This window comes from Clupea harengus, chromosome 6 (genome assembly GCF_900700415.2).
Source record: "Clupea harengus chromosome 6, Ch_v2.0.2, whole genome shotgun sequence".
NCBI lineage: Eukaryota > Metazoa > Chordata > Actinopteri > Clupeiformes > Clupeidae > Clupea > Clupea harengus.
The window spans coordinates 29093989-29120276 of NC_045157.1; the positions used below are offsets into that span (position 1 = coordinate 29093989).

Below are 26288 nucleotides of genomic sequence, written 5' to 3' on the forward strand. Positions count from 1 at the left end.
GAATAGCATTCAAATGCAATAAACTGACTTCACAACACAATATTTTTATATGAGAAGTGGCCATTAGGTGTAGCATAAAACAGCCACCATGGCGATGCTCATTTAAACAGGCCTGCAATTGTACCACAGAGAAATTTCCCTATGCTTCCTGAACCACTCCCTTCACACATCCCGTCTGAATTTCTCCAGGGCAGCTTTGACTTGGCTCACCAGTGTTCCTCAGTGTCCGTGATGTTAAAACACTCTGAACAATTCAAGTGTCTGTGTGAATGTGTGTGTGAATGTGTGTGTGTCTGTGTGTCTGTGTGTCTGTGTGTCTGTCTGTCTGTCTGTCTGTCTGTCTGTCTGTCTATCTGTCTGTCTGTCTGTCTGTCAGTGTGAGAGCAGTGCTGATTGGAAATATCGGTTTATGTCCATTCTGATTGCACCTCAACAATACTTCGGTTACCTCTGTGTCTTGATCAACTAAATGACTGAACGAACAAGTTGTAAAAAACACATTTTTTTTATTCATTTTTTATTTGGGTATGAAGTTCAGTACAATCTCTTGAATTAATAAATGATTTTTTTTTTTGGAAATGTAAGGAAACAATTTCACAGCAGTGACCTTATTGTTATTCAACGGTCTTACACATGAGACATCAAAACTGACAAAGATTTGGTGTGGGCAAAGGACTCCATAAATGTCCACCACTAAAGAAATCTCTTGTCCTTCAGATCAAAAGAAGAAGAAATGAGAAAGAGGATGCAATGATGAATTACACTCGTCATTAGATAGCATGTATACACGCATGTGATTGCAAAGAACTACGTCAGTGTAATGCCACATAACCGCTGCAACTGTGGGCATTCGGAGCAATGCTTCTAGTTGCAGCGGAACAAGCACTCGGCACTGGAGTAATTACCAGATGGAAACAGAGGTGCATGTGCAGCCTAACGGAATGGACATTGTTCCCCCAATAGCTCCTGCCTTGAGAAGGCATGGTTGAGCTTTTTAACACTCTGGTGACTCAATTATTCATAGGGTGACAGTAAAGCACATGGATATAGCAATATTATTTTATGAGCTGTCAAGTTAAGTACATTGTCTTAAAAAGCCAGTTTAGTCAGTCAGCCTTGAATTTCCCCACTTTCAATTCATCCTATAAATGTTGCAGTCTAGTGTTCATTTTTTTTTTTTTTGGATAGACAGCCATGAATTATCAAGGTTGAGAAGGACAGGCTGAGGTGTTCCTGGATCATGTACCTCAGAACAACACACAAGACAAGGATTCCAGTATCAAATCATTCAACATATTTTAAGTAAAAAAAAATGGAAACAACCACACCCACACCCACCCAACCCTACTGTATTTTACACTACCAAAGGAAACAATAGTTTTCTATTTTTTCTTCCCATACCCTATTTTTTACAAATAAAATAAAATCAAAAAGAGAATAAGGGAAACAATGGTTTACATTTGAGCTACAGACCACTTGGTCAAGTGTTGGAGAAATAGACTTTTTTGACACAACTCTTAATGCTGGCATGATGTTTGTTTGTCTGGAATGATAATGCTTGGTCACAGGACGAATTATAAAACGATGTAATCATCTTCTGTCTGATGTATAGGAGGACAAAGACATTCTACCAGATCAGGTTAACACTGAAAACTCACGGTGGTTAACATGACAACTCATGGGGCGAGGACAGTGAGGAAGTGGTTAGCAACACAACATGAAAGCTGAAATCAGGTAAAAAACTAAAATTATACAAGATTATAAATAATATACACAACTAAGTATCATGGCCCAATGTCATTTTAAAATTCATATTTTTAAAGTATTAATGGTGCTCAATTAGAATGTAAAAATAGGTTTCTGATGCATAATAATTGTTTTAAAAAGGCCATACAAATATGTCACATAATGTTGTTTTCTCTAAATATTTATTTATTTGATGATTGTTCTTCAATTTTCTCTTCAGTGAACTGTTTTTAGAACAGGTCTGCCAACCACGATAGGTTTAGTTTCCATGGTTACCTTAACATTTTTATCTTTAACATCAGACGTTATTTCACACTGTTATTCCTCTGGCTTGAAAGGGACCTCTGACAATTTGGTGTATAAATGGGTCCCCCTTGACCTCATCAACTGCATGTGATTCAGAGAGAACTTAAAGGAGTCCTACATTATTCACCTCCCTCCACGACCACCTCAAAAGCCACCTCAACCACTACATTTACAGAGCACTCAGCACCAGTTTTGTTCTATAGGGCACCATTTACAGATGTTTAAAATTATGCTGCTGTTTAAAATAAATGAATAATTTCAAAAGGAACTGATTTTAATGGAGAACATGTCAGTTTTAAATTTAAAACATGTTCCACTCAAATTAACAGAGTTCTTACATTATTGCTTTTGGGCCTTTTCAAGCCATCAGTGTGCACTGTGCAATTGTATGTAGGCCTTCCAAAAAAAAGGAGCAAGTGTTTTTGAAAATTCCTACGTTCGTGTGAGCAAGGCTTTTTGAAATTCATATTGGACATTCATATATGTCATATTCATATGTATTCATATTCTCCCTCACCAAAGTGGAGACATTTTTACAGAGCAGCCTCCACACTGTCCCTCTGGGCAAAAGCGTTAAATATGAATTATTGAAGTACTCAAATGGGGCAAAGGGACAATTTGTAGTGACTGTCGGCTGAGGACACGTTTAAAGGGCCGAGGCTTTGGAGTGACTGTCGGCTGAGGACACGTTTAAAGGACCGAGGCTTTGGAATCATTTTGTTTGTTTGTTTTGTTTTTTTACAATGCAGTGCAAACGTTCAGTGCTGCATTTCTACACAGAACTACACAAAATTAGATTGGATAAAAAGCTTTGACTGTTTATCCCGTTCACCCGAAAGTCATTGCCAACACAGTCTTGCTATTTAAGGCAATCCACCATTGGACTTTTATCACCCCGTCTCAACTTTACATCAGACCGCATTGGACATAGACGCAGGGTTACGTGCCCTGTTTCTATGGGTGTTTGGTTTGGTATTGCTCTCTTATAAATGTACAATTTGCCATTTATTTGAATTCTTGACCATCCCTTAGCATCCACTCATTTTGACAGAGGGGGATGAATTTAAATTTGAAGGCCTGGCTTTTATCCCATAATGGAGTAGATGGGCTTTGTAAAAACAAATTAAATACACATCCAAGGGTACGTAGCTGGAATATCTGGAGTGCATGAAAACTAAGTGATTGGTTGCCTGCAACAAAAAACGGTACACTGATATGTAATTATATGTGTTTTACCATCTGAATGCCCATGTGTCATCTTCAATCTGCACTCAATTTCAACTACCTATGGCATATACAGTGGCTGGGATTTAGACTGACTGAGTAGGTAGTGATGTCTTTTCCTTATATCACCCACAGTCATGGTATAGCTGGCCTGAAGACGAGGGTAGTTCTTCATGTTCAGCCATCAGCTGTGCACGAACATGACTCATCTGAGATAACACTACAGTATATGTACTGTATGAAAAACTGTGAACAACTTAAATTCTAAAAGGTAAAAAATATCTAGAATTGTGAGGTATTGTGATAACCTGGTTATGTTATTATGATTTATGCTATTAGGTTTGTAGCATTTTTTTTCACAGATGCAGCATTTTTTTCTATTAAAAATAGCAGCGTGCGTCAGTGTCTCGAAAATTTGGAAAAGCATGTTTTCAGATGTAATGATTTTTGATTTCTAAAAAGTGACATTGTTTAACACTGATGTGCAGACATATAAGGTAAACCATTCTTTCCCCATAGAAACGAAAAGAAGAAAGTGCTGAAGGAAAAATGTTTTTTTTTTTCTTTCTTGATTCAGTCACTACATATATTTTAAATAAATAACTTTCGTTTTGTAAAGACACTTGTTTAAAGAGTACATACATCCTCTCAATGACATTGATAAATGTTATCACTCCGTATCACCAAATCACAAGTCCACCTGTTGTTTCACACAGAAGGATTCTGTCCATCGTTTGGATTATTCCTACATTTTATGATCCTAATCTCGCCTCTGAAATGACATTCATGTAATCCATTAAAGATGGACCACACCTTGACATCTAAATGAAACCACCAATTTTCTACAAATGTAATTGTTTTCATTTGATTCCACTACCTCTTCCAAACACACACAGTCCAACACCACCCCTTATTTGCAACTCAGACAGACTAGATTTGTGTCTCCTGGACATTGTCTTTTGAGCTGGCTTGGATTAGTAAAGGTTCATGCGCAGAAGTATGCAAGGAACTGATTGTATGGCCATGGTGATAAGGAGTCTTATAGGTATTGTAATGATTGTAGTGGTCATGCCCTAGAGGGGGCAGTGTCAGATGGTTCTCTAAGGAGGGAATCCCCGTTAGCTCATCGTCCACGTTTATGATCTCTATGGTCTGGGTGGGGCCGTCGGGATCCTGCAGGTGATGCTGCTTCCGCATCTTATAGAAGATGATGAGCATGACAGCAGCCATGAGAGTGATCGCTACAAAGCAGCCAATAATAATCTTGGTAGTCTTCATTACCTCATCCAAGCCATCCACACTCTCAGCGTCGATGTCCGTAACAGGGATTGTGTAGGCTCTCTCTGTCGCCACTGGAGTTCCCCTGGTTGTGGAGGATGACGCCCAGCTATTGGCTGGCTGCACTGGGGTCCTGCCCTCATCATTTGGTGACTCGATAGTTTCAACAGTGACCGTGGTGAAGTAGGTGACGCCACTGTTCTCTATGGACGTCACATTTAGAAAAGCAGAGGCAGACGTGTTGCCTGCCATATTGACAACTAGGCATGTATACCTCCCTATGTCCCACAGTGAAACATTGGAAAAGACCAGTGTCCCGTCATTGAGAATGGAGATTCTTGAGGGGACGGCCCCAACATTTATTATCGAACCGTTTGGTGTCTGCCAGGTGATTGCGGTCCATGTATTTGTTCCGCATCTAAGTTCTGCAGGCATCCCCTCTGTCACATTAAGGTCTGAGGGTGGCTCTGCTATGATAGGAGCATGACATTGAAAATAGCTCTGGTCAAGGTCTCCGATGTATCGTCCTCTGTAGTTGACTGGTGAGTAGCAGCGGGCACAGCAGCTAACATTAGCCGGCGCCACCTCCTTTAGCCACCAGCTAAGCCAAAGTATGTCGCAGTTGCAATTCCAAGGATTGTGGTGTAAATGCACCCGCTCTAAGCGCTGCAGGGGGTTGAAGAGCTCGTGTGGGAGGAGGGTGAGGTTATTGTGGGCCAGGTTGAGCTCGATCAGCGACTGCAGGTCATCGAAGGAGTTTCTCTCGATGGTCTGAATCTGAGCGTGCATCATCCACAGCCTCTTCAGGTTGGCGAGCCCCCGGAAGGAGCCTGGCTGGAGCACCGAGAGCTGGTTCCCCGACAGCTCCAGCTCCTCCAGCCGCTCCAAGGGCACGGTGTTGGGGATCTCCTTCAGGTTACACATGCCCAGGTTAAGATAGCGCAGATTGCTCAAGCCTTTAAAAGCCGCCTGAGAGACGTAGGAGAGCCGCTTGAGCTCGCCCAGGTCCAGCCTCTGCAGGGAGGGGAGTCGATTGAAGGCATAAGCATGGATGCTCTCGATGGGGTTGTTTCTCAGCCACAGCTCCTTCAGCTTGGACAGATACTCAAAGGCTGCATTGGGAATAGTAGTAAGGCGATTGTCGAAAAGCTCCAGTGTGTTGAGACTGGCGAGTCCATTGAAAGCCCCTATCTCTATGCTTCGGATGTGGTTCTTGCTGAGCTGCAGGACCTCGAGGTGGCGCAAGTGCTTGAAACTGTCCACTTTGATGACCTGGATGAGATTGTCCTGGAGGTTCAGGTAACGAGTGTTTGTGGATACGCCATCAGGCACGTCTCGCAATCCTCGGCGTGTGCAGATGACCTTGCTGAACTGGTTGCTGCAGGAGCACACCGAAGGGCAGGTCTGGGCTCTGACCAACCCGGCCACCACCAACAACTGGAGCAGCAACAGCAGCACGAAGAGGGGGTCAGACAAGGCTCCTTTCCATCTAGAACCTCTCATCATCTGGTTCCAATGGTAAGAGGTCATCTTGTTCAACATTCATAATTTATCAGCTGCTGTTCCTCTCTCTCCAAATCTCTGGAATTAGACAGTCTGAAAACAAAATAAAATAAGGGTTAATGCAATAAATGTGTCAGTCAATAATATTACAGCTACTATAAACAACTACACAAACACAGTCGAAGACCAATAAAACTCTTTATGGGTCCAAATAAGTAAATAGTGAGGTCAGAAAAAACCCCAATGATGTCATGAAACGAGAGCCCTGCCACTGAAATCTGATTCCAAGTCAGGAGGAAATACTGGCCACCAGAAAGAGCATTGTTCTGCATTAAGTGCATCCACCCAGATCTTTTGACTCAGTCAGTGAGACTTTGTAGGAATCAGAGGAGCAGGCTACAATATAGATTATTTAGTTCTGAGGGAAATGTAGTTTGATAGCTGGATGTTTCTCACAATCCCACATTCCTCTTTTAACTGCAAATGAATTACGATTAGGTAACATGCTGGGAGCAAGCCTGTGCTTGACATTCCACCTCATGAAACACTGCGATCAAATCCATGCTGTTGAGTAAAACCGATCCAACAAAAACAGGATGAACAGTGCACCAAAAAGACAGCACACTGCTCCCCCTCAATGATGGATATTTACACGTCATGCCTCGCAGTTAACATCAGGCCATAAAGACTGGGGCTTTCTGTGCAATTTCATGGTATGTTCCCCCAGAGAGGAAGTGTGTGGTCTCACAGGTGTTGGTTTTAAACCCATTAGCAGCAGATTAAATGAGAGCCTTTGGCCACAGCGGATATTTCGTTCAGATGGATATTCCACAAAATCAGATAAGACTGCACCCAGTACATTTGTACTACACAGCAGTAAAAACAGCAGCACATGAAGTCATGTTGATTTAGCCCTACAACTCGACGGACAGTAGTTTGCATTTACTCCGGTCAAAATACTTGACACTCTCAAAACTTCAAGCATTTATCTAAATCATTGTATCTACGCTTTTAGTGTAATGAATGTGAAAAGGCTATTATCACTTATCACTGTTGGACTAGACACTTCATATTGTGATTACATCTACTGAGCTAGTGACAGTTCACAATAAAACATTGGTGTTGTAATAAAGGAGGGGGTGTATAATTGATAATTGGACAAAGACTGATGTCTAACAGATGCAGTTGACCCAGTTGAAAATGACAAGTTGCCCAACATAAAACAAGCGCTGAAACCAGAGCACTCTGTGTGCAGGTGCACTGACTCAGATGGCAGGTGCACTAAGGCCTCCTTTAAATGTAAAAATATAGTGGATTCACAAAATCGCCGTACAGGTCAGACTGACATTGAAAAAAGAAAAGCATGTCACAAAAGCACGATGCTTATAGATAATCTCTCAGAACACATAGGGGCAAATATAATTTGCATTTCTATCTTAGAATGCAGATTTAATCAGAACCCTCAAATGGAAATGCATAGATAGAGGTGCATCACAGATATAAATCGCAGGGCTTTTGTTAATGAGTGACGTCAGGCAGGGAGATTAAATGGGACACTAATTGTCCTGTATGTTAGGACAGATACTCTCATACTGGTGTTAAAACCATTTTAACACACTAGCATACGCTTCGCCCATTACTATAATGAAACAATCAGATGAAATTGCAGCGGCACCTATCCAGCGGCACCTGTCTCAGACTCAGCAGGTGGACTGAAATGTAAGGGCTTAAGCTCTGGATTCTAACACTCTATCCGTGGGGCTAAATACTTAGGCACCATTTCCACACCAGATACACACAGCATGCTCACAAGCACTCACCAAATGACACATGTTCACAAAACAAGCACACCAGGACCAGATTTGCGCAGTGCCAACATTTCATTTTTCATGTATTTCAAGTCCTGATTACAACTGCATAATTTAATGACACCAGATATCCTCACATAACAATAAAAGCCATTGAAGTATTTAAAATGTGATCAAACACACGGTATCCCCCTTGATATAGTCATTTGGATTACAAGATCCAATGAATGCACCAAACATTGTTTTTTATAATAAATCACGGTTCTGACTATTTGATTGAAAGCTGTGAGTGTTTTAACCTCATGAAGATCAGACCCGTTGAGGATTACATTTGACAAAAACAGCTTAGGCCTCTGCGGTTAGTCACAGGCACAGTGTATAAGGTCGGTATAGTGCCAGATGATTCCGCACTTTCTGCCACTCTATTTCTATAACTGCCAAAACTAACAAATGCTGCAAATGTTACGATAAATGAAAGCTGAGAACTGAGGTGAGGACTGTTTAAAGAGAAAGGACGTGCACATTGCAATATACCTGTCTGTCTGTTCATTTGGGTTGACATGCTCATATGGCGTGTTACTGCAGTGTTGATGGTGAGTTTGAACTGAAGCGAATGGTGTGAAAGCATGGTAATGAAGGGGTTTTCCAGAGATGTGTGGCCCTCTGCTCTTTTTATTTATTCTTTGGAAATCGTTAATAATGAATTAAGGGATTTACAGCCATGCTGTTCTGTGACACACAGCCAGGAAATCTGAGCTGGGCCTCCACATGAGTGGATTCATTTTGGGTGTTCAGAACAACATTGCTCTTCACCGCTTCAGTGTTTTTCCCTCCGACCTGGTCTGTTAGACCAAATCTACAGGCTCCAAAAGAAGTATGATTCACCCTCAAGTAAACTCTTAAAGAGCTTATTTTTTTCTTTTCCCTTTGCTTACTTGCAGTGGGAACCAATACATTTGATGCGTTAAATCCCTTTCAGAGTTTAAGTCAGTGCAATCCACCTTTGCTGTGGTGGAAGACCGAGCGCACCCCTCTCTCAGAATTTCCAGAAAAGCAGCATAAATATTGTCCATTAATTCAAGCCAACTAAATTGGGTTTTGCATTGCATTCCGTAGAATGTGCAAATGCTGAAAACCCTCATAGTCATTTTATTAACCTCCAGCAAGCAACCTTTTAACGACCGATATTAATATGAGGGCCACCTAAACCTAAACTCACATGTTAACTGTATTTGACTTTACTGCCATTATTAATGCTAGCGCCAGAGGCGGCTTTATATTTACATTTTATTTATTTATTTGCTTTGTTTTATCTTCCTGTGACATCAGTGGCAGCACATCCCTGTGAAAAGAAGGGAATCTGAGATGGCACGGATGTCTGCATCTCAGCCACAGTCAGAGTCTGCCGCAGCACTCCCATGGACGATGCCGAATTTAGAGACAGACACCCACATTAATTACAGACGAGCCAATGTTGGTGCTGTGACAAAAAAATATATATACGCTGAGGCTGCGAGAGCTCTCCCTACTTGAACTCATAGTATATAGCTCTCCCTACTTGAACTCAGTGCATAGTATCCGTGTTGGCGTCTGCACCAGCATCATTGGGTTGGAATGAGGGGGTGGGCTTTGATAAATGCACATAAAATTGCTGCGTAAGAAACACTGTATGTTAAAGTGTTGTAAAACACATAGTGCAGCAATAGGCTTGGGAAGGTATATCATTAGGGCGGTGGAGCTTAACTGTGGCATGGTTCCTTGCTACCTGTCAGAGAGAAACGCATGGACACAGTGGGCAGAGCATACGCTCATTAACGGCGCTTCAGAGAAGGGTGATCAGAAATGTGACACCTTACTTACCCCCTACTATCTTCTTGTCAAATATGTACTGCTGTTACATAATCCTGCATAACAGAGTAGGAAGAGTGCTAGTAGCAACGTATTTGTCTTGACATCTATTAAAATTGCTTTCTAGAAGTATTATCATTATGATATGTGAGGTTTTATTAATTAGATACCATTACCACTTGACTGTAGTAATGCAGCACAGTGACAGAAATGAGTGAGGAGGAAGATTCATCTAAAAGTCTAACTCCATAAGACAAACATTAGGCAGCAAAAGGAGGCTGTTTAAATACAGTTAGATGTCGTCCTTATAGTAGTGTGTGTCCTACTTTACAGCATGTAATTTTATACACAATGACAGTAATGTAAGAGCAAAACATGAAATACGCTTAAGGTCACTAATCATTTAATGCAGTCAGTTCCATAATAGATTGGCTATGGTGAGAACACTGCATCACATTACTGTAATACAAGGCTGAGTCACAGTAGGTCACACTTGCCTGTGAAAACATGCAAACAAAACAACAAAAATGTCAGACTTCTATTTTTTCTAATTATGCGCCTCCTGTACAGCATTCTCCAAGGCCCTCTGGCCAAAATATTTCCCCTCATCCCCTCAGCCGTAATTAGGCTCAGGTGGTGGCTAATAGCCTAATCATGTAAGTTGAAGGTTGGAGGCCCAGAAGAATGGAGTGTGTGTGTGTGGGGGGGGGGGGTCTCATCAGCGACCCAGAGGCAGGATGGGGCTTGATTTCTATCTTAACGGACCAGTTTCCCAATGTGCTTGGTTGTGCTGCTCAAGCTGTATGTGTGCTGAGCCGTTATTACAGTGCATTGTCAGAGCAGCACAGTACACCAAATTGCACTACGCCAAAAGGCCCATCTGACAACCTCCTTTATTATGCAATGGCAAAACACTGGCTTTTTCATATCAAAAAATATCTGTTGACCACAGAGAGTTGTGATTCTTGTATATTCTTCCAGACAAAAGGGACAGCAATATGTGTTCAATATCGACTTAGCTTAGAAAATTCTGAATGAGTTTGCCATACATTTGATCTAGCTGCCAACTGAATGAATGACACATCATCTCTGAATGATACATTGGTGCAATGTAGTCTTGGTATTTTTGAAAGAGGGGACAGTCTTCTGAAATCTGAAGTACACTTGAAATTCATGACTAGTGTACAGAAAAGTATAGCAAATGGCCTTAACAAAAAATAAATGTAAAATGTCATTAAGGGAGGTGTATCCTAAGCCAGTTCATTTCCATTCCCAAAGCTTTTTTCTGAAGCCAGGACTCACAAATCATACATTGCAAATCTACCGAGCCCTCCTTGGTTTTAATAATGCTGCTAAACTAAATATCAAATATATCTATCTCCTGCCCACACATTTTATATAAGCACAGTAATCACATTATCGCCGTCACTTCATTATTCTGTACAGTGGGGGTATTTCACCAAAGTATTTTCATGCCACGATAAGAACACACAGAGATTTATCTAGTAGGGCTGAACCATCAGCTTTGATTTACAAAAAGTATCCCGTCTCTTCGCAATAAACAATGAAGTAAATGTGCAGGCTTCTTCCCTAGAGAGGATGCATTGGGAGTGTGGAGCTTTGGGAACAATGTTACTAAAACCAACACACACACACACACACACACACACAAAAACTTTCTAAAATATACTGTACACCAAGCCATACCACATCTAATCACTTTAAGAGCAGGGCCCTGAAAAATATACTTTTAGTTCACTGCCTCACTGCAAAGAAAAAACATTCACAGAGCTCATCCTTCATATCACTGCAGCAGCCAAAACTGGGACTCAGAGAGTGACACGCTGACATGCCTTGAAAAGGAGATACAGCACATCTCAAAGCCGCAAGTAGATTGAAGTGCCGTGCTCTGGCACTAGTTCCCTCCATTTCAATGACACATCCAAGCATCCATAATATGTATAAAATATAATATTTACTCCAGTGGAGAACACAAGTTGTATACACAATAATAGCGTGGCGATCGAGCTTAAATAGACCCTGCGTGTCCTTTTCTGATGTACGGGCGTGAGACTCATCTGGGGAATGATGGAGGTGTTGACTAAAGATACCTCATCATTGTACACACCAGTGTGTATTCCCGTTTATTTTTCATTTACTCGTCAGATTGAAAGGAGTCAGACTGGGTCACTCAGTCTTAATAGAACAACAGCACTGTGCGAGAAAAGCTTTTTTTTTTAAAATACTGCCCGCGTTCTGGCTCACTGACTGAACTCCTCTGACTTCTAACTCATTTATTTTCGTATATGAAACTTTACCGCAGCATTCTACCTGGCTCTGGCTACATGGCTTCAATGCTCCTGCTTTTTCAACAGTTAAAACCAAGGACATATTCAGGTTGCACCTCTTTGTCATGTTATCTTGTCTGAATACTAAATGCTCTGCTGGCTTAAGTGGGAATGGCTCCTCTTACCCTTGAGTTGCACACAGGGAACTGAGCCACAAAGTGGCATGAGAAGAAATGAATCGACTTTGAGGGATTGCTCATCAGCTGACCAACTCTTACTTCCCTACAACTACGAGGCCAGGGAAGGACAGGCGGCGAAAATACAGGAGAGTGGGGGAACATAAATCTGATATATGTGGGTGTGCATGTGTGACAGAGAGTGAGAAAGCGAGAGCGTTTTATGTATTCCATATATTCCATATGTATAACATATGTTTTCCATATGTTTGTGTTCTGATTTCTTGTACCTGTGATTTCTTGTGTCAGTGTGTATATGTTCTGTATCTGTGTATGTTCTGATTTCTTGTCCTGTATGTAATGACTGCTTTGGCAATACAAGTGCCTATTTGTCATGCCAATAAAACACTTTTGAATTTGAATTTGAAAGAGAGAGAGACAGAAGGAAAGATAGGGAGACAGGGAGAGAAAAAGAGAGAGACAGAGGGAAGGAGAAAGAGAGGGAGAGAAAGAGAGGGAGGACGACACAGAGAGCAGGAGGGAGGGATGAGAGGGGAAAAAAAGAGAAGCAGCCTTGGCACACTGCATTAATAGTCGGAGCACATAGAGCATGGAGGCACATTCATTATTCAGCAGCTAAGTCACCATGTATAGTAATTAAACACAGAATCACAGCTGGAAATAGAGGTCGCTTTATAGGTAGGATCTAGATTGTGCTGGCATGGTAGTTTCAGTTGGCAGATTCAACAAGTCTCCATTTGAACAGGCAGAAGATTGAGGATCATAATTATTGCAGAGTCCCGTTTTAGAAAGCAATGGTCTCCTAAGCAAGCAAAATATATAATGCGGAGGAGATGGGGATCTGAGCGCACAACATCTGTAACCAAACAGCAAGAAACAGGGAAGCAGAAATGACTGGATCCCCATGCACGGCCACAAATGCTAGAGCAACAGCTCACAAGACTCTCATCCCCTGAATACAGATTGCATTACACAGGCAATCCTCTCAGAGAGCCGTTGGTGCTGAGGTGCACACTGACATGGCAGGGCAGCCCAAAAGACAATATGACCCACAGCAAAGCGGCCTGTCCTGCAATTAATAAGAGGGGGGATCCCATATCAGCAGTCGCAGCTGAATATCTCTGTAGGTCAAGCTGGCATGACAGCGTTGGGTTCATTGTCGCATGCATTAGCCATTTGCATGCAGAGGAGCCAGAGAGGAGAGGAGAGGAGAGGAGAGGAATGCTGCATGCTAGGGCTGACAGTGCACTATAAATCTCCCTGAGCTGACCTAGGCTACGCTTTGGGCTGCAGGATGAGATGGCCCAGCTTGATTAATTGAGAGACGTATGGAATGCCCTCGTTTGTTTATGCTCCCATCAGTTCGGAGATAATCCTCCAGGACATGCTGATTCCATTTACGGGAATGAGCGGTGACTGAGCTGCTGCCACAGCCAGCCCATCCATCATGAAGGTGCATCCTCTGGTTCACGACGCGCACACACTCACACTCACACTCACACACACACACACACTCACACACACACACACACACTGGGCCTTTGAGTTACGGCATCCGGCCTCGTCATACCCTCCCTGACACCGTTACAAGTTCATATGGAGACACACATTATGTGTCTAAAATGGCCTGAGACCTGAGTTCCCAGAGGAGATGCTTAGTAATCTAAACTAGGTGAAGGGGATTGCTGGCGGAATTATAATCAGGTTTGGTGTGGCAGTTTTGTTTTCCTGCTTAAAATGATAATCTCACTGTAGCCATGCAGTCCTCCCTAGTAATTAGTATTGACTGCATGGGGCAAGGACAATTGAAACACTCAGCAGTGAGCAATCCAGCACACATAAATTCAGTGCATCTTGAGCTTTTGAGTGGATTGTGTCTCGTCGGAGGACACAGCATGCCCCCATCCATCCTGTTATTTTAAATTTATGCTCTCCAACAGGCTGGAGCTGTTGAGTATCAGTACACTGTGTGATGAAATCAGACTGTATTAAGGCACTAAATATATGGTGGCCGGACCTCGGCTAGCCGCGTGGACAAATATATCTTATTGGGGTTCATACAGGCATTGTTACAATAATTGCTAATGTCACTGCATGGTTGCACACTTTAAATGTGTGATACTGCACAGCAGGTTAATGTCACCCTTCTGGTTTTCTCACATTGTTATTTTTTAAAGCAATCATTTTCATTTTCTCGTGTGGTGCTAACTATGTACATTTATAATTGACTACTTCCCAAACGAGCTTTAGGCATGCTTTAACTCTTTTAAAACACTGATTAACCTGAAGTGGTTGTTAGTAATGGGACTTTTTTTTGACGTAGGCAGGCTGAACAGAAACACTTGACACAGCTGTCAGCTCACAGGTTCACCTCTTGTCACATAGTTGTACAGTTATAGTTAAGGTATTTAGCAGACACTTTTATCCAAAGTGACAAAACATTAGAGAGAAGAAAAAAACAGCAAAAACAACAATGAGAAACATAGATGTGCTGACAAGATAGCCAACCTGTTTGGCCACATTGCTGCTGTTGTGTCTGGAAAACAAATCCAAATGGAGACAAGGCTGTATTAATTACAACTAGGACAACGACACATCTCTGCTCTAATCGCTCAGTGCTTTATCGCCCTCATTAATGTTACAGAATGTACCATTTGGATCATCAACTTGATATGGGGAGCGATTTAATAAATGTTTAGCTCAAAGGCTGTTTAGAGTCCTGTGGTTTAATACTTTATGTTCAGAATACATCTTGGCTAACAGTGACACCACTCATAAATTCTATTAAATAATTATATGATTATTTCTTAAGACAATTGGAACTTTAACTTCATAGCAAACCTGTTTTCATTCACTTTGATTGTCAGAATTAATCCATTAAATCTACACCTAGATGTGCGTCTTCTCACCCACGCTTGACGCTGCTGGCACACCTCCAGTCTGCCAGATGCCCCTCAGACGGAGCATTCCAGATTGTCAGCTCATGGCGTCAGACATCTGCTGCAGGACTGAACTGCTGTAGCACATTTATGCTTTCAGCTCATCTGCTGTCTCTTGGGTAATGTTCTATTTCATTCAAATCTATCTGTTGGTTTCTATTTCCTAAAATGGCAAACACGTGTGAAAATGACAATGACAAAAAGAGCTAATGATTTTGCTTGAGTGAAATAGTCTTCCCCTTTATGAATTTCTTCTCACCATTTATTGACACCACTCTCTCATTTGAAACGTTTTAGCATCACTCCCAAATGTCAGATGAGAGAAATGAATAGTCAAACTAATTATTGTTTTTAAATAAACAATTTCTAAAAGTCTATGATTACTACTGAGGTGTTAAAGAACAGCTCTATCATTGACCATACTTAAAGGCACATATGCAGGTTTTGTGCTATTTCTGGAGTACTGTATGCTTTTGTAAGTAACTAGTTATTTAACTTCCATAAATGTATTTTAATGACAGTCATGTGGACAGCTAAATAAACCTGACGCCCCCAATAGCCACCCAAGCTATCCACTATGTAGTTTTTTTATCCAAGTCTCAAACCTCACCAAAGCTATCCACTATGTCGTTTTTTTATCCAGATCTCAAACCTCACCCAAGCTATCCACTATGTAGTTTTTTTATCCAAGTCTCAAACCTCACCAAAGCTATCCACTATGTCGTTTTTTTATCCAGGTCTCAATCCTCACCCAAGCTATCCTCGATGAAACCCAAGCTATCCTCGATGTAGTTTTTTGAAACCTCACAACCTACAGCACAATGTCACCAAATACTGTATATTGCCAAAATAGAAGGCAAGGTTTGCATGGCAAATATGTTAGCTTTTAGCTCATTAGCTTGTTAGTTTTGGATGAATACGCCTTACTGCTGCTTTAACAAATGACAAATTATTTGTTATTTTCATTGTATATATTTTTCTTTCGTGATTGCATACTATAGAGGAAAATCAATCATGCCATTAGACCAGTAAATGTCCTTGACTTCAATTTGTTTAACTTTGTAATGGAGAGAAACCATGTTTTCCCCCATCCTTCAGCCTATTCATTACTGTTTAATCATGATTGACTGTGGTTATCAAGCGAGACATGTCAAACATCTTACTCCAAATAGAGATGGCCAAAAATCCTAACATTAACATTTCTGAGGCCAGTGTAATTCCTTATTTCATGCACATCATGTGGTCCTCATCCAATGCCAATCTTAGCCTTAAATGTCAAGGACAGGGCCTTGGTTGATATAGTCAAAGAGTGGATATCACATTATTCACATCTGAATCATTTACGGTCATCATCCATTTTGAAGTTCTAAAATTTCAATTGTCATGGTGATATGATAAGTTGTTCAAAACATATGCCTCCAGGGCCAGTGTGCCTAGTTCAATCATTTGCACTGCTAGTGAGACTGTACATGTTTAAGTTCAAGTTTTTGTTTGCATTAACTGTAAAGGTGAGATGTGACGAGTACACAGTGATGTGCACTCATACACCATTTGTCAAGTTTTCCTCACAAGGCTAGGGAAGGAAAACTAAATCAATTCAGTAGTAACTGGAAACTCTTTTCATTGCTACCAGTCATACTGTGGATTTGCCTTTTCTCTACCACTGCATTTGTGACACTGCTTTTGTAAAAGACAGAATTCCTCTCGAGCAATCATGTTTCCCTCCCAGCAGCCCAGCGTGTCTCTCCCCTGACTCACTGTGCTTTTGTTGTTGGCTTAGGCTGGACATATGTGGACAGTGCTGGCCAGTGTGAGACCTTGGTGGGAATTACTCCTGAGTCTACAAAACATCAGAAAGGGCCAAGTACAAATAGATATGATGTTATTCCCATGTAGAATTCTTACTACACTAAAGCCACTTTGTAAATTCATCAATATCATAACTCCAAACACCTACAATACACACACTTTTACTGTTATTCCACAGTGAAGGCCACATCTACTTTAAATTCCATCCAGTTCCCCCTCTTGCTTTAAATTATGAAGGTCTACGAGGATACAGAATCCGTAAGATTAATAAAAGACTAGCAACATCAGGTAATCTGAGAGACAGATACTTAGTTTGTTGGTAGGCGGGCTGAACAGGGCTGTGCACAAAACTAAAAACTGTGCATAACTACAATCAGTTTAGTGTTCAGTTGGATGCAAATGTCTGTCTTTGAAACCAATGCTTGCGTACTCGCAGCCTCCCTGTCAATGTATTCATTTGCAGTGTCATTTTATTCCCTGCTGTAAGTATTGAATCTTTCCCACAGGAGAACAAATAAAAACACTTGCAGCTGAATTCATAGGAAGCGCAAGCTTCCCAATGTAGCAGCTACAGCACAGTAATGTCACCTTCATGTAAACTAGTCCGCGTGTGTTTAAATGGAAGGATTTAAAGTGGCTAATGGAGGCAGTATTGGCTGAGTGGGCTGTTTTCAGTGGCATACACGTCCTGCCCACAGGGGATAGAACCGGTTCTGGCCCTTTGCCCCTGGTGACCCATTTAACAAATTAACAGTCAACTGCATCACTCCAGTATTTTCTTTCTGTACTTGTGCACTTCAAACTTGCCCAGGTCAGTTAAATATATTCACTTATCTCTTTTCGGGCAGCTCAAATTTAGGGCACAGCACAACCAAAGGCTTGTGGTCTATGCCCTTGTAATCGCAGTAAACTGACGACTCAGTTTAAATGACTCAGCATCAATATAGGCCTAACTGGGAATAACCTTTAAGTGATTTAATTGTTAAGGAAAACATATGTGGCAGCCTGATTTACATGGCTTTGAGGGGATTGCATCACATGAGATTTTATTCATAATCCACTTTAACTGTGAAAAATACATAATTCTCCTGGAGTCATGATTCTGTTTAACCTCAAAACAGATACGAGTATCAATCATGTGTACGCTTTACGTAACAAACACATATTTTTAAGTGAGGAAATGAAATAAACGAACTGCCTCAGTGCTTCCACCAAGACACTGTTGCAATGCTGCAGCAGCACCTGAGCCTAATGAACTGAGGGTGGGATGAAAAGGGCCTGGTTGAGGGGTGGTCTTGAGGGGTTAAGACCAATGGTCTACAATAGTAATAACAATGGTGTCAGAAGGGTACTATAACAATTTCTCGATAGAGTTGTATGGTCTTCTGGTATTGTTCCACATTCATGGCCATCTCTTATTTGCTTTTCTGCTTCTGCTGATTGGGGGAACAGGCAACACTGTTCAAACGGTGTATGCACCTTCTGGATGTTTGGGAAATGTGGAAAGTGTGGTATTCCACATTGAACTGTACAAATGTTTCCAGGAAACTAACAGCTAAATAATATTAGTCCTATCATTATTATTACCACAGCGAGTTTGTGTGACCCTTTTAAAGAGTGTTTGTTATGTTCTGTCGTTTATTTTGGTTGAGCTTACCATATCTGCCAGGATCTATTCATGCCAGAACGCACCACTCTTCCCACTTTATCAATGAAAGGTAGAGAAGATATGAATGATAATAGTCTGAGTTTATGGTCAGTATTTCAAAACTTCAGAACAACAAAAGTCTTCCCTATTGGAATTCTCTAAGCATTCTACTCAAGGAGGCTTATTTTAAGGATATAATCTTTAGTATTCAACGACTGGGGTCTTCTGGGATTTCTAGTGCGCAATGATCTTTTTTTGTTGTGTGTTTTGATGTGCTAAAATTGTCAATGTATAGGCCAGTTTATTGAAGCCAACATTAAACCAGTGATAGCAGTGCTTAATGTATGTATTTATAAATTAAGTAACTAACCAAGAAGGGGAACTACACATAAGATGACGTATCCGACTGAATATAGCCCGTGTCCTCTTTTAGGTGAACCCGAAACATTTAACCATGCCAAATATGCTATGAGAGGGTAGCATAACCATTGTTATGTCTATGCAATGAGTGATGTAAAGTCTATTTCCTAGTACTGAACAATCCAGCAGCTACACCATGCTTATTAATGCAACACTCTTTTAAAGAAAAGCTTATGTTTTCTATTTGTGTTCATAAAAATGAAGAGTTCAAACATAAACATAAAGTATCACACTGCCTGAATACTTTCAGAACCTGAAGAACAGGTCCTTTTAAAACAGTCAAAGCGTAAACAGTATAGGCCTATTGAAACAACAGCCCACCGCTATGAATCATCCAATATTACATAATGTCTTTGGAGAACCTCAATGATACACACATTCCCACAGATTGTGACCTGCTGGAACCAACCTACAGTAAAAAAAAAAAAAGAAAAAAAAAAGTAGCACCTATCCAATAACAAATGTGGTTCGGTGGTTAACATTTAATTGCACACACCAGTGCATGATGCCACCCACGTTGTGAGACCGTCATTGTGATCTTCATGAAACCAATGGACACATTAGCCAACAAGAAAACGGTGTGCAAACTGATGAATTCTTAATAGATGAACAACTGAATGTGTCTTTCATGGAACTCGTGTGAACTCACAAGTTGCAGATTTGTTACATTCTTATCTTGGTTGTGATTATGAAAACCATGTCTTGCAAATTGTGTATATGCAGCTGATCTGAATATTAATGATCTAATTCCGTAGTATGGCAAAATAATGATAAATGGAGCACCACAAGGGGGGTAAAGAAAAAAAAAACATCACTCAGACGCACTGTCGCACTGCCACTGCCAAGACTCCACCACCACCACCTCATAGATAGATAGAGAGATAAATAGATAGATAGATAGATAGGTGATAGATAGATAGATAGGTGGATACATTGATTGATGGACAGATAGATAGATAGACAATTAAAACACCTATTCAAATTGATGTGCTAATTATAAAGCACGTGTCTGCAGGCTGCATATTCAACATTTCAAAAGGTTGCATAAAATGTTTCATGAAACATAAATAAGCCTAGCATACTTACGCATTTATAAAACGCTGAAACGTGCGGGAGCTGAAAAATAAAATAAAAAATCCACAGGAGCTTCGACAATCGACGCGGTGTACCCTAATCCATGTATGATTAGGTGTTTTGAGGGGTAGGCTATAGCGTGTAGGGTGATGGACAGGTAGGCTATACAAATAAAAACACAACTACAAAAATATTCAAAATATTTAAGAATTTAAAAATCCCGAGCAACAAAGAGCAGCATATTCGCCCAAGTTCAATCAGCACCGTCGAATTCTTTTTTCCCCAGTGGTGAGAAAAAAATCACGGGGCTCCCAGCATTGCCTCCCCTCAACTGGTATTCCGATGGGGGAAAAAATCCAGTTTAGTTATTCTGAACAACTGGAATCCACGGGCATATGTTCAGCATGAAGGCTATTAGAAAGCGTATTTTGCTCTAAATGCTATTTTACCGCGTTTCCTAAAACGTGCATCATCTGTGTTCCACGGCTCTTGTTAGCAGCAATGCCCAAATCTAAACCGCCTGTGGTTGATTAATGAGTCAAGTGAAAAATAGCTGCCTCTGAAGAGATATGTGTCTTCGCCCTGAAGTTTCCAAACGACTCTAAACTGTCCTCCTCTTTTTTTCATCAATTTTCCGTCAATAGGCTACTGCTTTTGTTTTCTTAAAACCTTGGACAAATTGCTGCGAATCCCAAACTGCGGTGTTATGGTAACGGTTCCATGGCTCCAAAATGCTCCAACTGCCCATCGATTCCGTTTACGAGCTGTATCCGAAGACCATCATCAACTCCTCTCAGTGGCAGTGCTCTGTCATCCAGCTGATGACTTGGACGCTGTAGAACTGTTCACGTCTGTATCCGCAGAGCGGCTCTCTTAGATGAATGAAACGAACCAACAAAAAAGGGGTCAAAAAGACAATTGCCTTGTAAGCTTATCAAAGTACGTGCGTTTCCTTCTCATGAAAGAACGCACTGATGCAGTTTACATCGTCTAAACATCTCCTGCAGTTCCTGAGGCGAATGGTGGACGCTCCGCATCTCAAATAGGCAAGATGTTACCTCTCTGGATACTGGTTGGAACTGATATATGCTGCTACTTGGACAACCCACTGTGTTAGATAGAATGGATGCAGTTATAGCAAGTGTCAAATGCGTATTGTGGCTGTGGGATATAAAAGGTTATTATGTTAGGCTATGGACTGCATACAGAATATGTAGGCTATGTGCTACGGACTGTTGATCAGGCACACATTCATTGATTAAATTGCGTCATTTCAGTAATGTACAATTTTGATTGTGCAGGTTTGAAACCCCAGCAGTTCCCTGACCAGGTGGAGGGGATGGATGCTGGTAAACTAAATTGTTGCTGAACTGGGATAGGCGGTCACATGTTGCGACCACTGCGCCCCCATCTGGCCGTGGGGTGACAATGCAGAGGCAGTGGGTGGTAGCTGGGCACAATTCATTTAATTGCCCTCATCTGTGCTCATACTTCTGTATCCTTCATTATTTTCTCATCCATTTTATGTATATGAGTATTATGTGAGTGCAGTTTCTTTATCTTTAAATCTCCATGAACTTGTTGTCTGTCTACCTTTTATGCTGCTGCGTCAGTCAAGATGGCCACAACACATGTTCTAAAATAATTTAGAATTAGAAGGAAGAGCAACATTTGCTCTAATGTTTACCCATGCTTACCGCTTCAGCAGGAACACCTCAGATGGTAACTGCACATTACTGCACCTGTGTGTGGATTCTTAGGATGGCACATGTAGCCCAAGACTAGCAAGACAACGACGTCCTTTATATACACGGGAGCAGCAGGATGGGTCTTTCATAGAACAAGCCTACTGATATTTTTCTTAACTTACAAATATTAGTTAACCTATTATTTTGCAGTACTGTTCTCAGTAGCTGGCACGTCATTAGATGCAGAAAGTCACACAATGTCATCAAATTATTCTTAGGTGTCTTTCCACATCACCCCATATGTTTTTCCATCCTTCTCCTTTTAGGGCAGCAAGCCTGTCAGGAGGCAGGGCTTTTGTAGGCATTTCTGGAGGCAGGGCTTTTGCAGTTGTCTGCAGCCCATGCAGTCTCCAGAGCGCTCCACGTTCTCCCTGGTCCTTCTGCAGACAGTTGATGGGAGAGTTCAGTTAAAGCCACGTCTCCAAGCCCAACTAATGGTATTCTGACTTCAGTTTTGTGCAGGGCTGGCGTGTACCAAGGACATAGGTATGTGCTTCAGCTTGTGTTCTGACATCTTCAAAGCCATTCATTGTAAAAGGTATCATAGAGTAGACTTCCTTTACAATTCCCTGGACCATGTAAGCCTAAGATCTTCACAGACCAAAGAACACACACACACAACCACTATGGTTTATTCTGCACAAAAACAACATATAGTTGACAGAGTCTAAGAAGACTACAGTTGGGTGTCAATGGCCACACTGGTGTCCTACTTGTCCACCTGTCAATGGAACTTTTACAGTAGTGCACATACAATAACACACAATGGAACCTTTACATGAGCCTCAGGCGTGCACATACAATAACACACAATGGAACCTTTACATGAGCCTCAGGCGTGCACATACAATAACACACAATGGAACCTTTATACACAGCCTCAGTACTGCACATACAATAACACACAATGGAACCTTTACAGGAGCCTCAGTGGTGCACATACAATAACACACAATGTCACTAGTGGTATCTTTTCTAGGCAACTCGTTTTGGTATCATCCTCAAACCCATTTTGATGGTATAGGGTCATGTGAAGGACACGTAGACACTTCTGTCTATATTTATATAATGGTCTGTGATGTGTGTAACTTAGTTTGTAACTCATTCTTCATTTGTGACATGTATTTAAACCACCTCTAATCGAATCAGCCATTAAAAACTTTAAGCTAAATACTAGCACTGGTTACATTAATCTCAATAGGTCTTGTAATATTTTAGAGAAATATTTCCAGTCAGCAATTTATGAAAAGTTTTGAAATAAATATCACTAAAACCCTTATGGATGCAGAGAAGCAGGACCTCCCCCCTCCCCACACACGCACACATATGCACACATGCACACACACACACACACACACACATGCACACACGCACACACGCACAAGCATTTACACACGCACACACACACATCTGTGGAGGATCCTGTTAGTCAATGTGTTTTCATTTCCTTGCAATCTTTGCTCTGCAGTTTCCCTGAAACCTAATAAATCTAGAACTTCGAATATTTAGATCTCCAAATTGAACAGTCTGGCTAGTGTGGTGAAAGTACATAAATAAATACTAGGCAAAGTAAAGCTGGAAAAGTCTGTGCAATACTTAGAACACAACACTGACGCTGATAGTTGAATTGTCAGAGGCATTTCACTTTTAGTTGAATTGACAAGGTCTGCTCATATACCTGGATCAATGCTACAATGGTCTGAAAGGTCTAAGGGAAATGTCAGCTGTGGACAGAGGTCTGTTTTAAGTTTTGTAACATTTCATTTTTAGGTTGCCCCTTTTTTTTAGCTTTGGACACAGAACAATATATATTTTATTAGGGCTGTTAGGCTTTGCTAACCTTGCAACACATGTATCAATGTTGACAAATCAGTAAATCAGTCTTATTGTAATTTATTAATATGAAACAACTTTTTGAAATGGTATTGTGTAGCATGTTCCTATGTGATGTCAGATCATATCTAATGATTGTCATTGACTCCTGTATATTTTGTGTGACTGCCATTATATGTTTGTCCCAAAACTGCAACCTGAAAAGAAAGGACCTGCCTCGTCTCGGGTATTAAAATGCATTACATTCATTTCTACAAAACTCGTATAATGGATGTCTGTGTGCAGAAGTGTAGAGCAAAACAGACAAGCTTAGCAACTGCATAAATAATATATGAAACAATAAGTTGTTTGTTTAGGCTTCGGCTCCCAGAAAGCTTGTTCACCCATTCCAATTCAACGACGCACTGAAAGGCCTTAAGAGCAGGAAATGCTAGCAGAAAAAAAAAGGCTCAGATAACACTTGTCATACATTGAAATGCAAATCAAAGTATATAGCATACAGTGATCAAGGGAGCACAAGCCATGACCTCTTTGTTGAGTGCTCGGTTCCAACTGTGTTCACATTAAGCAGAGGAGCGCTGCTGCAGTCTCGGGCCCAGCTGGAGCTGTGGCTTAGATGTATCTGATCAGTGAGATCTTGGAGCGGTACCACACCTCACGGCGCACTGGCAGCACGGTGTCTCCATCCTGCCTCATCAACAGAAGCATCCGGGCAGGACTTGGCCTGGCTTCAGCTGCTTCAGATGTAGACAATGTCTGGAAAGGATTCACACGGTTTCCACCATCAGAGATGAGTGAATAGCAGGCGAACACAAAACCATAGCCTACTTGCTTAGATCTTAAATCTTAAAAAATAAAAAAAACATAAATCTACTAAAAATGTTTATCCCAGGGACACTGGGATTGATTCAGGCACACTACTGTCAGATAATAAACCGTTACATTTTACATGTACTAAACACACTTGTCCACATTAAGTTGGGTTACGGAAGAGAGTTCTATCTTTCTATTTGTGCATGTGCTTCAATGACCTTGGAATCAGTGGAGCTGCCACCTGAGTGACGGAGATGCCTTTAAGAGCCAGAGGAATACATGACTAGAATGAGAAATGTGTAAGCTTCCTTTCAGAATCTTCAAAACACCTTGTCATTAAAGGCGCAGTCTGTGAATCTAATCCAATACATTTGTTTTGTGTTCCTTGCTGTCTGTTCAGTGTTTAACGTTTTAAAAAAAGCCTCAAGTGTTTGCACACTATCCTGCCTCTGTAAATGGGAAACAAACATAGTGGTTTGGACAGAGCCATAAATAATTACAGCCAATCAAAACGTCGCTTCAGGAGCATGGAAGAAAGGAGTATAATTTGATTGGAAGCTGAGAGCTGAAGTCAACAACCTTTCATCAGAATTGCAGACTGCATCTTTAAATCACTGATACCCTCAAGACATATGGCTTTTGACCTTGGTGGGCTTTTGACTGTGGGGTTAGATGCTGTTGTAAAACAGCGATAATTGAGTGACATACCGTATACAGAGGTCTGCATTGAAAATGATTGATTTTTGTCTACATGTTACTATCTGAAATAAGACAGTGTCTTTGTAAATATATGCACAATAACTCCTTGGTGAATAGTATATTGCTATTACTATATGGCTCCTCAAAAATTTCCATTGAATTGAATAGGATATCCCAAAGTTTGGACGCCTGATATTTCTTTATATTGACTGCTGCAAAACATGTATGACTGCTGCCATTGGTAATGGGTTTTGTGCTTCTAATTCACATCTTTCATATCATTCCACAAGTAGTCTGTATACTTTTTGTAACAGAAATTCAGTGTAACTTGAAGTCAGTAAGTAATACTTTTGCTACATAACACCTGAATCTTTAAAGTTCCATTTGCGTGAAGAACAATTTTTTCTCTAAATCACTTAAAAAGAGAGATTTTGGAGGAATGTATTTTATCGTTTTGGCAAGTAACTGTATAATAAGCAGGATAATGTATAGTCCGTCAATCAGTATCAGAAAATAAATCCCTTCAGGACGAAACAAGACCGCCCTGTCCGTCCTGTCAGGATTTATTTCTTTATACTGACCGGAGAAATATACATTATCCCTTACATGGTATAATGCTCTAAACCTAGCATGTTTACAGCAATGCCTCACTAAGAGACAGATAAGTTCCTCTAATGTGGTTTGGCTGTTCCAGTAGATTTGAGTGAGTTGTTTTTTTTTTTAATCAAGTTCATAAAGAACAAAGAATCAGCACTTGATTTTACTATGCTTCATCCCAAATGAATTATGCAGTTTTGCAGGCAATGCTTTGATCTTTTTTGGGACATACGAAGAAATAAGAAAATATGAAAGAGGAGATACTAGAAAACTTGAGTTACCATTTAGCAATCAAGCCGACTGAGATCATAAGATTCTATTGTCATAGGTCTGTGATTTTGTCTTGGCACATTGACATATCAAAATATAACCTTTTCATACACAATGGACTCTAATAAAAATGTTTTAGACATTCAAAAATTCACATTCATTCAGCAGTCGTCTTCTGTTTATAAAATATATAAATATATCCTTTCATGTGCGTGTGTTTGTGACTTGCCTGTTTATTTA

The 26288-nt window shown here is 40.8% G+C and overlaps 1 protein-coding gene across 1 annotated transcript; it reads right to left on the reverse strand.

The window, feature by feature from the left end:
* Positions 1-489: 489 nt before the first annotated feature.
* Positions 490-22615, reverse strand: lrrc4cb (leucine rich repeat containing 4C, genome duplicate b). The gene is made up of 2 exons (XM_031569678.2): positions 20101-22615; positions 490-6150 (listed from the first exon to the last, which is right to left on the reverse strand). Exon 2 carries the CDS (start codon positions 6094-6096, stop codon positions 4207-4209), a length of 1890 nt encoding a protein of 629 aa, XP_031425538.1. The 5' UTR covers positions 6097-6150; positions 20101-22615; the 3' UTR covers positions 490-4206.
* Positions 22616-26288: the final 3673 nt, after the last annotated feature.

What these genes read in the sequence shown, in the direction of transcription:
- lrrc4cb (XM_031569678.2), bottom strand. Translation starts at nt 6,096, where the DNA reads ATGTTGAACAAGATGACCTCTTACCATTGGAACCAGATGATGAGAGGT.